Source organism: Pholis gunnellus, assembly GCF_910591455.1.
Source record: "Pholis gunnellus genome assembly, chromosome: 5".
Classification (NCBI taxonomy): Eukaryota; Metazoa; Chordata; class Actinopteri; order Perciformes; family Pholidae; genus Pholis; species Pholis gunnellus.
In genome coordinates, this window is record NC_136531.1 from 26950605 (window position 1) to 26964262 (window position 13658).

The following is a 13658-nucleotide window of genomic DNA, read 5'->3' on the forward strand; positions in this document are numbered from 1 at the left end:
TTAGAGCGTTGAGCTCCAAGTTGTTCAGACCGCACCAGGTCACCAGATGATCAGTCTCCCACCTGTAGGCGGACTCATCCCCACCAGAGATGAGTCCAATGAGGGTGGTGTCATCCGCGAACTTAAGGAGCTTGACGGACTGGTGACTGGAGGTGCAGCTGTTGGTGTACAGGGAGAAGAGCAGAGGGGAAAGAACGCAGCCTTGGGGGGAACCGGTGCTGATGGTCCGGGAGGCTGAGACGTGTTTTCCCAGCTTGACGTGCTGCTTCCTGTCAGACAGGAAGTCTGTGATCCACTTGCAGGTGGAGTCAGGCACGTGCAGCTGGGAGAGCTTGTTATGCAGCAAAGCATATTGTATGGGCTTCACTTTTCAAACGTTGCTGCCTGCTCTAGAGAGGGCCTTTTGGGTTTTCACATTGAAGTGGAAGCTTGAATTTGCTGAAGTGAATGCACCTGAAAGCCACGTTCTTGTACACATGATGAAAGGGAGGGGTGAGGCTACCTCACCACTAGACGTCACTAAATCCTACAAACTGGCCCTTTAACTTCTTCATACGGTCCTGTAACAAGATATACTGACAAGGGACAGCATTTTGTTTCTATTTACCTCAATCTACGAGTCATTTATTCTAAGAAAAATCTAAATCAAAAAGCTGAACGATTTTTGGCATCAAATGAACCTCATAACTTTCCATGATCCATCCAAGTGCTGAATTAGGTTTTGACTGTAAGCAGCCTGCAGTGACTTAACCCAGCATCGGCCTTCACAGGTATGTCAGGCAATGACAATCAAACACTAGAAAATATCTCGGAATTCATTCTTTTTTTAATAGTATTTGACGTATTACATTTGTAAAAATATGTTTGTTCAGTAAACCAAAATACTTTTTATCCAACATTACAATTTGTTTTCTGACCACACAGCTTTTACCAGCCTGCTTTGACTTTACATTGTAATAATTATATAGAGGTACTATGTGTTCATATGAACACACATTTTGATTATACAGGAGCACAACCTCCTCAACTGCCCAAATGAATAAATACAGTGCACTCTATTATAGTGCGATTGGTCCGGTTGTACACTGACAGGATGTGTCTAAAGCTTTGGCAGTAGTCATTACGATTCTGTTAAGACAGCTCAGACAAATCAGAAACACTGATGAGCGTCTCCATATTTACTTAAGATCATATATGACATTTGTGAATACATCACTTTCCATATGCGATGGAGCATTTAATTCAGTAGATTTCATTATGATATAGTCCCACAACTACCCATGAACAAATCGTACTACTTTAAGCTTGTGCGGTCAGGGTTTACTTGATAACCTCAAGTGATCCTTAATCAGTTCTCTAATTGTTAGCTAACCGCTTTGCACAGACTTTGGTGAGCTTATTAAAAGCTGATGAACTAATTAAAAGCAAAAAGCTTTATATCAGTTTCCCTTTACTGTAATTGAGCTAGCATGTACATACAAAACGAAACACTGCTACGATCAACCCATCATTTACCGGATTTAGACTCTTCACGGTAGATGCAGTGGAGAAGAATCATCATTAGTAGTTTCCCTCTTTCCAGTGCTTCTTGTATAAAAGGTTGATATTGATATTAAGTCATTTCCCATACATCAGTGCCACAGTGTAACTCTTAAGTGCAGACATATGGAAGCTGTAAATTTAAGCTCCAGGCAATAAAGTTACCATCTGAGACCAATGAAAGAAAAGCATGAGAATTCCATGTTGATCCAGTGGATGTGTGTAGAGGGATCTACCTGTAGATAGGTATATGGCAAACAGCCCCAATACCACTGGATTTTGCCATGCTGAATGTGAGAGAAAAGAAAATGGAGTGCTTTCCACTTTTCTTTTGGGCTTTTCAGCGACCTCCAAGTTAAACCGCCTTAACAAAAGCATGACACCAGCAAAACACTTGAGCTCGGTGCCTCAACACTTACTATATACTATGAAAAATGTCAATCTGGCTGAGGTCTTGCAGCGCAGGCTGGCTCTTTGAAGATGTCCTCATCTCCGATGTCCCTTCTGCTTCTTATTTCTTGCAGGCGTCCTGATCGGCTGACTGGCACCTCCATTTTCCAGGGACGCAGAAACCGGAGCCGCCGGTGGAGAGGTGGGACAGAAAAGGTATGGCTCTCCATCGATGCTGGACTTGAAAGGTCCCGCTGAGGAAAAGTTCAGAGGACTGAAAGAAGTAGACACATAAAAAGAGGTATAAGATGGTTTGCAAAAGGATTCATCATTGTATGCATCTTCTTTATGAGGACAAAAGGAAAGGAGAAGTATCTCCATGCGTGTGCGGTACCTGATGGGTGTGCGGGGGCTGCTGTTGTGTCGGCGTACAGCTCGTGTTCGGGGCTCGAATGAGAAGCCTTCTTTTAGACTCTCTAGGACCGATGGAGCCACGTAGGTGAAACCCTGATAGAAAATCGCAGATGGATAATGTTACCATGTTACTGGCTTCCTCATTAAAACAGGTTTTCTTTAAGACTAAATAAAAAGAGAGGAATGCAGTGCATTGACTAATTAAGAATACAGTATTCGCTTCCAGTAAACTGTGGTTTCTACTGGAGCCTAAATATAAAGAAGAGAATCTCACAGCAAAGGCGAGCTCTGCACTGTGGCTCAGTGTGGTATCGTCTGGACTGTCCACTGGTGTCTGTCTGGTGAATCGGGTGTCAAACTGGCTTACATCCTCGTCCGACTGCTACGGAGACAGATGGGAAAACAGAGGCAGCCAAAAAGTTAGAGAGGGATTGATTGAAAAAGAGGAGATGAAGATGTGGAAGAATGGAACATGATCATGAAAGAGATGGTGGTAGTTGAGAAGAACAAACAGCAATGGAAGAGCCGAGAATAACTTCCATAATATTAACTTTAAAAGCCCTTCAATAACATACTGGGCACAACATGACAGCTGATGACCTACCAGTTGTGGCTTGTACGGCGGCTCCACTGTCTTGTTCAGCAGCTCTGCCCAGTCGATGTGCCTGAAGAACGGATGTTTCTGCAGTGGATCAAAAGGGCACATTTATAGATTCTCTGTGGACCCCAACTTCTACCTGACATGTACACATGAATCCCTAAACACAAGGGAACTGTGAGTCCACGTCTCTTGTGTGAACGTTCTGGTTATGCTTCGAATTGGGAAGCATCTTAATCATGTCATCGTCCTCTCTCTGCTGTCAACTGTAAATCTTTGCAGAACAACAGTTTGAGTTGCTGTATCGATCTATTAGTTTCTTTGTTATTGTGATTCATTGAAGTCACAATAACACAAATGAACTAGAAAAAGCATTTCCTGGAGAAACATCTTCAGTTCCCCATTAGAAAGGGCCGTCTGACAGCAAGCGAACCCTGTGAGAATATTCCAAATATAGTGTACACTTTAACTGATATTGATTGATGATTGAGTCTAAAATACATCCACAACTGGTTCTCCTGTCTGTTTCTACAAACTCCATTTATTGTAGTAAACCACTGACTGTGGAGAAGAACCTCATACAACCACACTTCAAAAAGCACAACCATCCCTTTAACATCTGGACGGTGCATCGATGACAAGCATGGTAGTGGCTGGCCTGCCTCTTTGGTTTGCTTGTATAGCTCTTACTGTGTATGGTGAATGGACTGCGCTTGTATTTCTCTTTTCTAGTCTTCTGACCACTGAAAGCTCTTCAACACTACATGTCATTCATTCACACACTGACGAGAGGGGCTACCATGCATGGTACCACCTGCCCATCAGGACTATCTAACATTCATACACCGTAGGCACAGCTACAGGAGCAGTTTGGGGTTGGACATGGACTAGTGGAGCTCTGATTGAAGGACGACCACTGAGCCACACTGGTGGAGGGTGTTTGAATCATTACATCTTCAATACATCTTTGGTGCCTTCACACGTGGATGTGGTGTATTTTAGCTTGTCCAGTTAGAAGGAAACCCTGTTAACACCAGGTATCATGCTAACGGGGTGAACAGATGTTCCCACCGCTGTTGGAGAATGAGTGTGAGGGAAAAGATACCTGGATATCAGCACAGTCTGCTTTACTGGAGCCAAGTCTTTGGGCTGGATTCTTCTTTAACAGCTGAAAGAAACAGAGTCGGGCATGTCACTATAAAGATTGATAATTGTGTGAAATGATCAATAACTTGTTTGAATTTAAAGAATATGCATTTCATGATATTGTTTCTAATGAGCAATCATACCAAGAACATAACAAAAATGAAAATAGAGAGGGATAGATAATTAATCTGCCCACACCGACTGTATTGTATTCAATGGGAACTTTAACTGGTTTTAATTAAATCAATATTTGCTTTAATATTGAAATGAAATAAGCGTAAAGGCTCTACATGCAGCCTGAACATGCTGTGCTGCTTGGACCAACTGATCTACATCTTTAGAAAGCCTGGCTTATTCACAGCTTTCAGCTTCAATCCTGGCAGTAAAGGTGGGAAGTTCACCCCCATGTTAGTGTTCTTAAAACAAAGACTACATATAAAACAAAAGGCTGGCATGGCATCGTTCTCCAAACAATCCAGAATAATGTTCCCAGTCCAACAACACCATCGATGATTGTCGTTTCATTTATTGATCTAAAGTGTATTTTGGTCACCAGCATGCATCCGCTCTGCACTGGGAAAGAGGTACTTTCAGTACTTCAGCTTGTAGTAAGACCTTTTGCAGACTCTCATTATGTACCACAACTGACAGAATATTCATAATTGTCATCTTTCATATTGCTTTGGCTTTGTGATAGATTATCAAAACATGGCACATTTTAGCTCCATAAAAAGGAGGAACTCATTAATGGTGGTTATGAAAATGAGAAGAATTCAAACTAACATATCAAACACTACTAGAGAGCCTGACAGACCATGATAAATGATACATGAATACCAATAGATGAAATGCTCCTCTTCACTCCTGTAGTTTAGTGCTTTAAGCATCTCGTACTATTGCACTGATGAGACGTGTTCATAGAGTAACGGCTCATCTGAGAATAAAAATGACTCAAGCGCAGTTCCATCAGCAAAAAAGAACACATTGCTATGTCCTCTGAATATTGCCTTTGTGTAGGTCCATTACATAATCAACTGACTGCTATTATTTGAGCTGACAATGTCCTTGAAGAAAGCGAATGCGGGAGACAGGAGAAGAAACTGTAGCTGTCCGGAAGGAGATGTCAGATAAATCTTTGGTGATTAAGTTTGGATGCCTCAACCACGGGTCACGTGATCTGAACTCCTGGTGTGTTTGACAGCTCTAGAGAAAGTTATGCTGGAGGGTCGCTGTCATCCAGATTTGCTCATCAGATAATTCACATAAAAGTGTTTGGATAGATCGATCCACGGCTCTGATGGCTGTGTTTCGCTGTTTTATAATCACTTTTGAAAATAGAATCAAGCCTCCTACCTGAATAAACTGTGGTAACCACGGTTTTGTTACATTAGGACATTTTCCTAATGTTAGCGGTGCTGTGCGGCACAAATTGAACGGAAACAAATCGCCCATAATCTATTTGAATGACAATTAATCATCAACTAAAATTCACATAAAGATTGAGACAGTCCTACTTATGGGTGATGAAACAATATACAAAATGTTTCTCAGAAAATGATCCAACTCTACGTTTGCGCTCATTTCAGTGTGTTTTACCTTCTTGATGAGGTCCCTGGCATCGATGGTCAGGTATGGTGGCAGATTGAGTTTACACTTCAAGATCCTATCAATGGTCTTCTTCCTGTTTTCAGCTGTGAATGGAGGCTGGTGGAGAATCACAGGAGGGAGTCAGTACTTACTCAAAGACGTTTCTGTAGTTGGGATAGAAATCCATCACAGCAGCAATAAACAGCATCACATTGTTGTGTGGTACTAAATATTTCACTGTAATATTAGGCTAGGGAAACAGATAAATGTACCCACTGACAGTGTAACACAACAATAAACAGAGTGGACTCGTATGTGGACACAGCTGAGTTACGATCTGGCAAAACCGATCACAAAAGTCACTGAAAAGACCAGTGAAACCAGGGTGATGTGGACCACCACTGAGGATGCCTCCTTTTCAAGGTTTTGGGAGAGGAGATCTTCTCGAGCAAGTTCTTAACACACAAATATCAGTTCAAACGACTAAAACTGAAACTATTAAAGCCCGTCATCAACTCCAGACACATCCATCCATCCATCCATCCATCCATCCATCCATCCATCCATCCATCCATCCATTACCTGTGACCGCTGTCCTAATCAGGGTCGCGGGAGGAAGCCTACACTGATCTCTAGACACAGTTTCCTCATAATGAATTACTACTCCAACTTACTGATCCGGTCATCATGTCGTACATCAGGGCCCCGAGGCTCCACCAGTCTACTGCTCTGTTGTGACCCGACCTGGTCAGGATCTCTGGAGCCCTAGTAGAGAAAAAGATACACACACACACACAAACACAGAAAGTGAGGAAGTTATCGGAGTAAAAGAAATGTGTGGGCAGAGCAAAATGGCAGAACACTTAATATTTCTATTGATGCAAACATACTGATTGAAACTCTTAATTATGAAATGCGTATGAGCTTACAAACTTTGCATTTGAAGTTTGTAAATGATGTTGCAATGTGGTTTCCTAAAACACCAGAGATACTCCTGGATCAATATAGGTTAAACATCTAGGGAGTAAGAGAGTGGCAGTGTGTGTGTGGTCTGTAGAGATGTGTTTATGTGGGAGTGAGGCAAGTGTTACCCACATGTACTCGATGGTGCCACAGAAGGTGTGTGTGACACTTCCATCATGAATGGATTCCTTACAGAGGCCAAAGTCGGTTAGCTTGATGTGTCCTTCAAAAAGAGAAGAAAGCATATAGGAGTAAAACTATCCATGTTAATGTGTAAGGCACAATTTAGAAGTAAGAGGAAATGACACTATCACAAAATGATGATCAACAACGACGCAAAGGGGGAACAGGAAACGACACAAAGCAACCACACGGTGTTACATGCATTAGGGCACTTAAAGAAGCAGCGTGTAGGATTTAGTGGCATCTAACAGCAGACTGAAAACCCCTCCGCTCACTCCTCCTGTCCCAAGCCTGTCAGTAACGTACAAATGAAAAGGCCAGGGTTTGGTTTGTCTGTTCTGGGCTACTGTAGAAACATGGTGGACGTGAAGAGGACCTGCTCTCTATGGAGATATGAAGGACTCATTCTAAGGAAACGCAAACACAAGTTTCATGTTCACACTAATGAAAACATAGCTATGACTAGTACGTTCCATACATGCTAATAGATGTCCTAGAAACCTACACACTGGTCCTTTAAGGTCTATATAATGAGGGTTTGAGGTCACAGCTGAAACACACAAGCTTCAATCCATTATCATGCAGAGATAAATTCAGAAACATGATCACTATTTATTTATTGGATGTCAGATTGTGCCCAAAAACAATCACAGACTACACATGAATTCTGACAGCCAGAAATGTCACCGCCCCCTTCCTACTCAGATATATGCATGATCATTCTGCATTTAAAGACAACCTTGAAGTGAATTGATTTGTATTGATCACATTTATTAACATACGGTGTGTTACCTTGGTGATTAAGCATGATGTTTTCAGGTTTGAGGTCTCGGTAAATGATCCCGTTAGAGTGGAGGTGACCGAGGGCCAATGTGATCTCTCCTAGATAGAAACTTCAAACAGACAGAAATGATTTGAGTCCATGTGGTAACAGAGGGAGAATGATCTTCTTAATTGCAAAAGTGGGACTAGGAATGATTAACTAACTAAGTAGGAATGAACAAATGTATCGTTATCATGCTGAGGTTTTATGTAGAGATGCACCCATCGATCGGCCACCCGTCCAAACCAGCCAGTTGTCAGCTGATCGCCCATGACCATAAACTGGCCAATCATATTTGCCTGTACTTTTTGGAAGTCAGATTTGATGATGATGGTTTTAAGTCGCGCAGACAGCAGCACCGACAGCAACGTCACAGGCTAACCCTCGCCTCCGTTGCTTGAGTCAGAGCACACGAGGGGCTCGGGCCGATAGAGCTGGGTGGACCCTCCACAGACAGGACAGGCTGCAGGACAGGCTGCAGGACAGGCTGCAGGACAGGCTGCAGCCTCAAAACGCCACCGTTTTCAAGGAGAGAACTTTGTGCAACGACCACACATGGCGTAAAAAACACTTGTGGAGTCGGCATGAAACTATTTTGTTCGAAAAATGATGTGTGGGGGGAAACCTCCGAGTGTGTGACAGGAAATGTGCTGCTTTAATGACTTGGCTACTACCAAGAGGTTAAAGTGCTCCTCTGGTCACTCGATACACAAGCCTTCATTGCGTCATTAATTACCTAGACCGTCTTGGCCTGCCACTGTTTTACAATGAACAGAACATTTTTCTACACTTCAATCTCGGCGGATCAGGGACGGCCGCTCGGTGTTGGAGGATCCCCTCATGGGACCAGTCCCTAACGGTGCACCAAGACCGCTGGCTCTTGGTCTGGGGCTTTACAGCACCCATGATGTTTACCAGACATTTTTTGGGTGTGACTCTTTTGACAATTGTTTGGAGTTACAGTGAGAGAAGATCCTGTAACTTGATGCAGTTTCGAAGAAAATGAAAGTTATGTAATAGTCAAGGTTTTAATATGAACATACAATTGAATTTTCCATGAAATAAAAGCTACAATTATGGTTGTGTATGCAGTCAACTACAGTTAAAACAAATCTGACTGAGCAGGTCAGAAAAAATGGAAATCGACCAAGAAAATACGTGCACCCCTAATTGTATGCTGTAATTTGCAGATTGTGCTGGTTTAGCCAGGAGTATGTATCCTTACCAAGCAGTGTCCTCCATGAAGATGCCTTCCTTCTCTAGCTGCATGAACAGCTCCCCTCCTGGTGATAAACAATAGTACAGATGGATCAGTGTCATTAGAGAACCTTCCTCCCATCCAATCCTTCATTCATCCCTCTTGTTCTTCCTCCACCTCTCCCACGTCTAACACTTCAAACCACCGTATGGACATAAAATGAAGTGATCTCCTGAGGTATATATCTCTGCCCCCATGTTTTTACCCTCCACATCCATCAGTTCAGCCTGTCTTACCACTCAGACACTCCAGTATGAGGTAGAGTTTTCCCCCAGTCTGGAAGGCGTAGAGCAGATCCACGATGAATGGGTGTCTCACCGTCTCCAGGATCTCCCGCTCTGCTCTTGTATGGGCCGTGTCTTTAGCATTACATACTATCTTCGCCTAAAGACAAACGAACAAGACAAGTGAGCATAGTACGGTGTCAAAAGAGGCAAGGAGGAGAAATAGAAAGAGATGGCCGAGGACAGAAAGGAGGACAAACAAGGGGAGGGAAGAGAGCAACAATTTCCTGAACCAACAGTTGTCTTAAGAAGGAACTGTGGGCTGAGACCAAATACCTTTTTCAGAACTTTCATGGCAAATATGTTTCCCATCTGACCACCTTGAACCTTCCTCACCTGGAAAACCTGAAAAACAAGATATTTTATCTTAATGTGAATATCAATCAATTTTATTGTCTCACGTAGTGTATGGAGAGAATTCTGTTGATCCATTCTCTTAGTCTGGTCTAAATAGTTTTCTGTACTGTGTTTATGACTGAAGAACAGGATCTCACCCCATGTTCTAAATAGGACTTAAAGCATTCATGTGTTCTTACTACGGAGTATTCACTCTCTCACACACACACACACACACACACACACACACACACACACACACACACACACACACACACACACACACACACACACACACACACACACACACACACACACACACACACACACACACACACACACACACACGATGCTCTTCAGAGGTCCGTATGAAATCCATTTCATTTTTTCCAGATTCTGTTTTTTTTTCTCCACACAATTTAGTGTCTTCTGTTTTAATTAACTGAATTCTGTTTTACAATTCAAGCATATTTTCTCATCAGAAAAAGTGTCTAATCAACAAATAATAAAGTATAAAAAATGTAATGAATAAAGATTGCACTATTTTTTTCATCAAAGAAAGTGATTTAACATAATAGTTATAAGAACAAAACATTCTATCCTTTTGTAAAATAAAGTGCTTCAAACAGCTATTTGTGTCAAATTGCTGGTTTCTGGATGTCTAACAGCTGAGCCCTCCCTCAAGATTCCCCTCCAGGGAGGCACCAATACCACTTTATTTTCAGACCAAGTACTTACATTTGAGTACTTGCCAATACCATTAAAGTTCTTGAAATACCTTAGAAAACATGTTTTATTTTCATTAGATGTTCCTCACTTTGTGAAATTATTTAATTAATTAAATATATAAAAGCTGTTGCTGACATTTTAACATTTAACCGTGTTTTCCTGATACAAACAGATGCTTGTGTCTCAAAACATAGCAGCATAGTTGTTTTCTGATCTTTGGCTGAGGTGTTGTGAAAAAACACTTATAATGGAAGAGAAAACCTGGATTTTCATCAACTGCGTATACATTTTGGCAAATTCTACGACATTCTGCCTTTTACAGCCCATTCCATTTTGATCATCAGATTCCGGGATCGTGTCCGTGTTTTCTACATCGTGACAGTCATAGGGCCCTACACTTCAGACAAAATGAATATTACAACAAACAGACAAACAGACAAAGAAAATGGCAAAAATCTAAAACTTTTTTTACCCGTTTCACAGATGAAACACAGATGTGCTGTAAAACACACACACACCTTGCCATAGGCTCCTTTTCCCAGCACAGTAAGAAGCTCAAAACAGTCCGGTCCAACCCTCTCACTGTCTCTGTTGACACTTTCACTGGTCAACTCCACCTCCTCTGTCTGCACACTGGGAGAAACGGGACACAGGGAAATAGCAGTTCTGCTATGAATACCTGCATATCGGAGCATTTTCGCTTAATTTAACGGTAAACTAAACTTACTTCTCTGGTTCTCTCACAGTGAAGTCACAGACATCATCCTACAGATGGGGAACAGCAAGTCAGTGAGGTTAAACAAAGTTATAAGTTAGTCCATTTCTTCCTTCTTAATTGTTGTAAACTGTCACCAAATGTCCTTTAAAAACCCAAGATGTATTCCACATTATATAATTCCTGTGTTTGGGGAAACAAACAACCTGTGAGGAGCAAAGGCATGGTTTTCTCATTCCTGGTTACTTCAGGGAACTGATCAGCAGTAGTCTTATCAATGATGGGGGATACAGACCTCTGTGTCACTGATGTCCTCAGTCTCCAAGTCAATGTCGAACATTCCTGCCATCCTGAAACAGAGATGGTTCAATCAATATCTGCTATACAATTCTAACTAGGAAAAACTCCATTTCAGATATCTACGATCCAGTTGTTCCTAGTCATCATTTAAACTTCAGATATCCCCAAAAAAAGCATAACCAATATCCATTTACATTTTGAATATCCAAAATATATTAGAGTTAAAACGTTACGTAAATCGACAATTGGCATGCAAAACAGCAATTTCAGATATCTACCATTGGAATAATGACTGCAAACAATACAATTGCAGATATCGCTAAATATACAATGATCTCTGTTCTGGATATCCGAAAAGATGATAATATGCCAAATGGCTCACTTAAGTTATGAATAGTAAAAATGTGGATCATAGATGTGTTCCTAGTAAAAAATATATTGCAGACAGATATTTTAAAAAATGACATTGTGGACATCTGAAATGTTCATTTTGATCTACAATACATATTCAGTCTAGCTATTTAATGCTAAAACAGCCACTTGTACTTTTTAAGGAGTTAAAGGCATCTTGAATTTCAGTTTTGACGAGTACAAAAACATATTTAAATGATGTGAAATGTAATTACAGATTGCTTGCCATATGGGCTCGTCAGCACTTTCATCCCAATGAGGAAAGCAGCATCAGTGTCCATGAAACGCGCACGTGACGTGTCCTGGGCTAAATAACAGACCCGTGACTCGTTGTACACGTACAGTTACGACAAAAGCTAGCTTTTACAGAAACACTACAGGTCATATAGGTCAGTAAGCGTGTAGCTTAGTCTCATTTCTTATACTTGGCCCACCCAAAACCTAACGTTAGCCTAGCCACCACCACTTTAAGTGAGTGGTATTATTAGAAGCTGCCACAAGTTAAAGACGCCTCAGAATCAAATGCTATACGTGGCTATAGCTTAACTTCTCACGTTAGCATGCTAATCAGGTGGCAAACAAAACAACATGTGAGTGAAACGTCCATCACAGCAAATGTTTCATTTGACTAAACTTACACACAATTAGACTCTTAACGTTAGGTCTCCTCTTTTTTATGCAAAATCAGCCACTGGTTAAAACTGTCTGACAACAGTAAAAATAAGCTAACATCACGTTGACAGCTGATTTGACAGCTAGCACGCTTACGAACATGCTAACACTAAGCTAGCCAGCGTTTCACCTGAGAACTCTCCTTCTTCATCCAGTGGTTCCTTATCTCAGTCCGCAGTCCGATAGTTTAAGCGCCAAGTCCTTTTTATACACAAACAGCTGTGACCGCCATTGCTCCTGTTATCCTTTCGACAACTACCCAGCTACAACACACAGAGCTGTTAGGGTTCGCTTCATTCTCCTCAGTGCAGCATGAACGGGATGTTGTTGCTGACTAGACCTTCACCCTGCCGCGTCATCACCTGCTGCGTCATCAGCAGTCCTGAAAGAACAGACTGGAACAGCTGGTGATAATCACAATAATGAGGGCGATACTCTGCTACATATAATATTACATTCATAATTAAAATACAATCAAAGTACAATAATAATAATAATAATAATCACATTAATAATAAAACAGCAAAATATAATATTAAGATTAAACATATTTTTGTGAACATTTATTATTTAGTAGTACAAGTAATATAATATATATTTTCCATATATGAAATTCTAACTGAAGTAGTGATGAAGAACATAAATTACCTTTTGGCACCAGCTTATACCATTTTTAAGGATTTGTTTACCCAAATTACAGAAATATACAGACTTTCTCTTTCAACTCTACCTCCACGTATTGGGGTAAAGGCAGACATCTGAGACACTAACTGGGTGAATACTGCAACACAACGGTTACGTGTTTTTGAGTTTGTTTGGTTTCAGTCACTCGGATGGCTGCGGCTATAGATTTAAATTTGTCTATACTATTGCTGTCCATTTGTCTATTAATTTTAATTCCGTTGCCATTTGATATTTTGTTATTTTAGGCTGCCTTGAAACATCTGGCCGGGGACTGCAGATGGAAATTAGCCTCCCTGGCTAACTACTGTTGATTGGTGGGCATTGTCCCTGCAAAATAAATAAATCAACAAACAAACAAATGTCTGTAACTGCAATCACAGAAGCCTTAGCTTTCTCTAGTTTACAATTTGAAGTTCACTTTGTCTTCAGTTAGTCTACTTTGACTTTGTTCACAGCGCACTCACATTGCACATGCATAAAGAAACAGATACATTATGACACATAGCTTTGGTTTCATACATCATACGTATAGTTTATTCAGTATTGTGGGCATGTACATTAGTTTCTATTTGTAATGTACGCAATTAGTTAACTTCTGTACAGTCCCACTTGAGTTTGTCCTGAGT

General features: G+C 41.1%; 1 protein-coding gene across 1 annotated transcript; it reads right to left on the reverse strand.

Moving 5' to 3' along the window:
• Nucleotides 1-804: 804 nt before the first annotated feature.
• On the reverse strand, nt 805-13150 carry LOC306696524 (ribosomal protein S6 kinase beta-2-like). The gene is made up of 16 exons (XM_079160175.1): nt 12479-13150; nt 11261-11315; nt 10978-11015; nt 10769-10883; nt 9462-9530; nt 9138-9285; nt 8869-8926; nt 7613-7713; nt 6770-6860; nt 6349-6439; nt 5684-5791; nt 4047-4109; nt 2948-3025; nt 2618-2725; nt 2324-2436; nt 805-2203 (listed from the first exon to the last, which is right to left on the reverse strand). Exons 2-16 carry the CDS (start codon nt 11312-11314, stop codon nt 2026-2028), a joined length of 1413 nt encoding a protein of 470 aa, XP_079016301.1. The 5' UTR covers nt 11315; nt 12479-13150; the 3' UTR covers nt 805-2025.
• Nucleotides 13151-13658: the final 508 nt, after the last annotated feature.

What these genes read in the sequence shown, in the direction of transcription:
- LOC306696524 (XM_079160175.1), bottom strand. Translation starts at nt 11,314, where the DNA reads ATGGCAGGAATGTTCGACATTGACTTGGAGACTGAGGACATCAGTGAC. An exon ending in TTCATGGAGGACACTGCTTG is followed by an intron (nt 7,714 to 8,868) that starts GTAAGGATACAT and finishes GTCTGTTTGAAG; the next exon opens with TTTCTATCTAGGAGAGATCA. An exon ending in CCAGGGACCTCATCAAGAAG is followed by an intron (nt 4,110 to 5,683) that starts GTAAAACACACT and finishes TGTTTCTTTCAG; the next exon opens with CTGTTAAAGAAGAATCCAGC.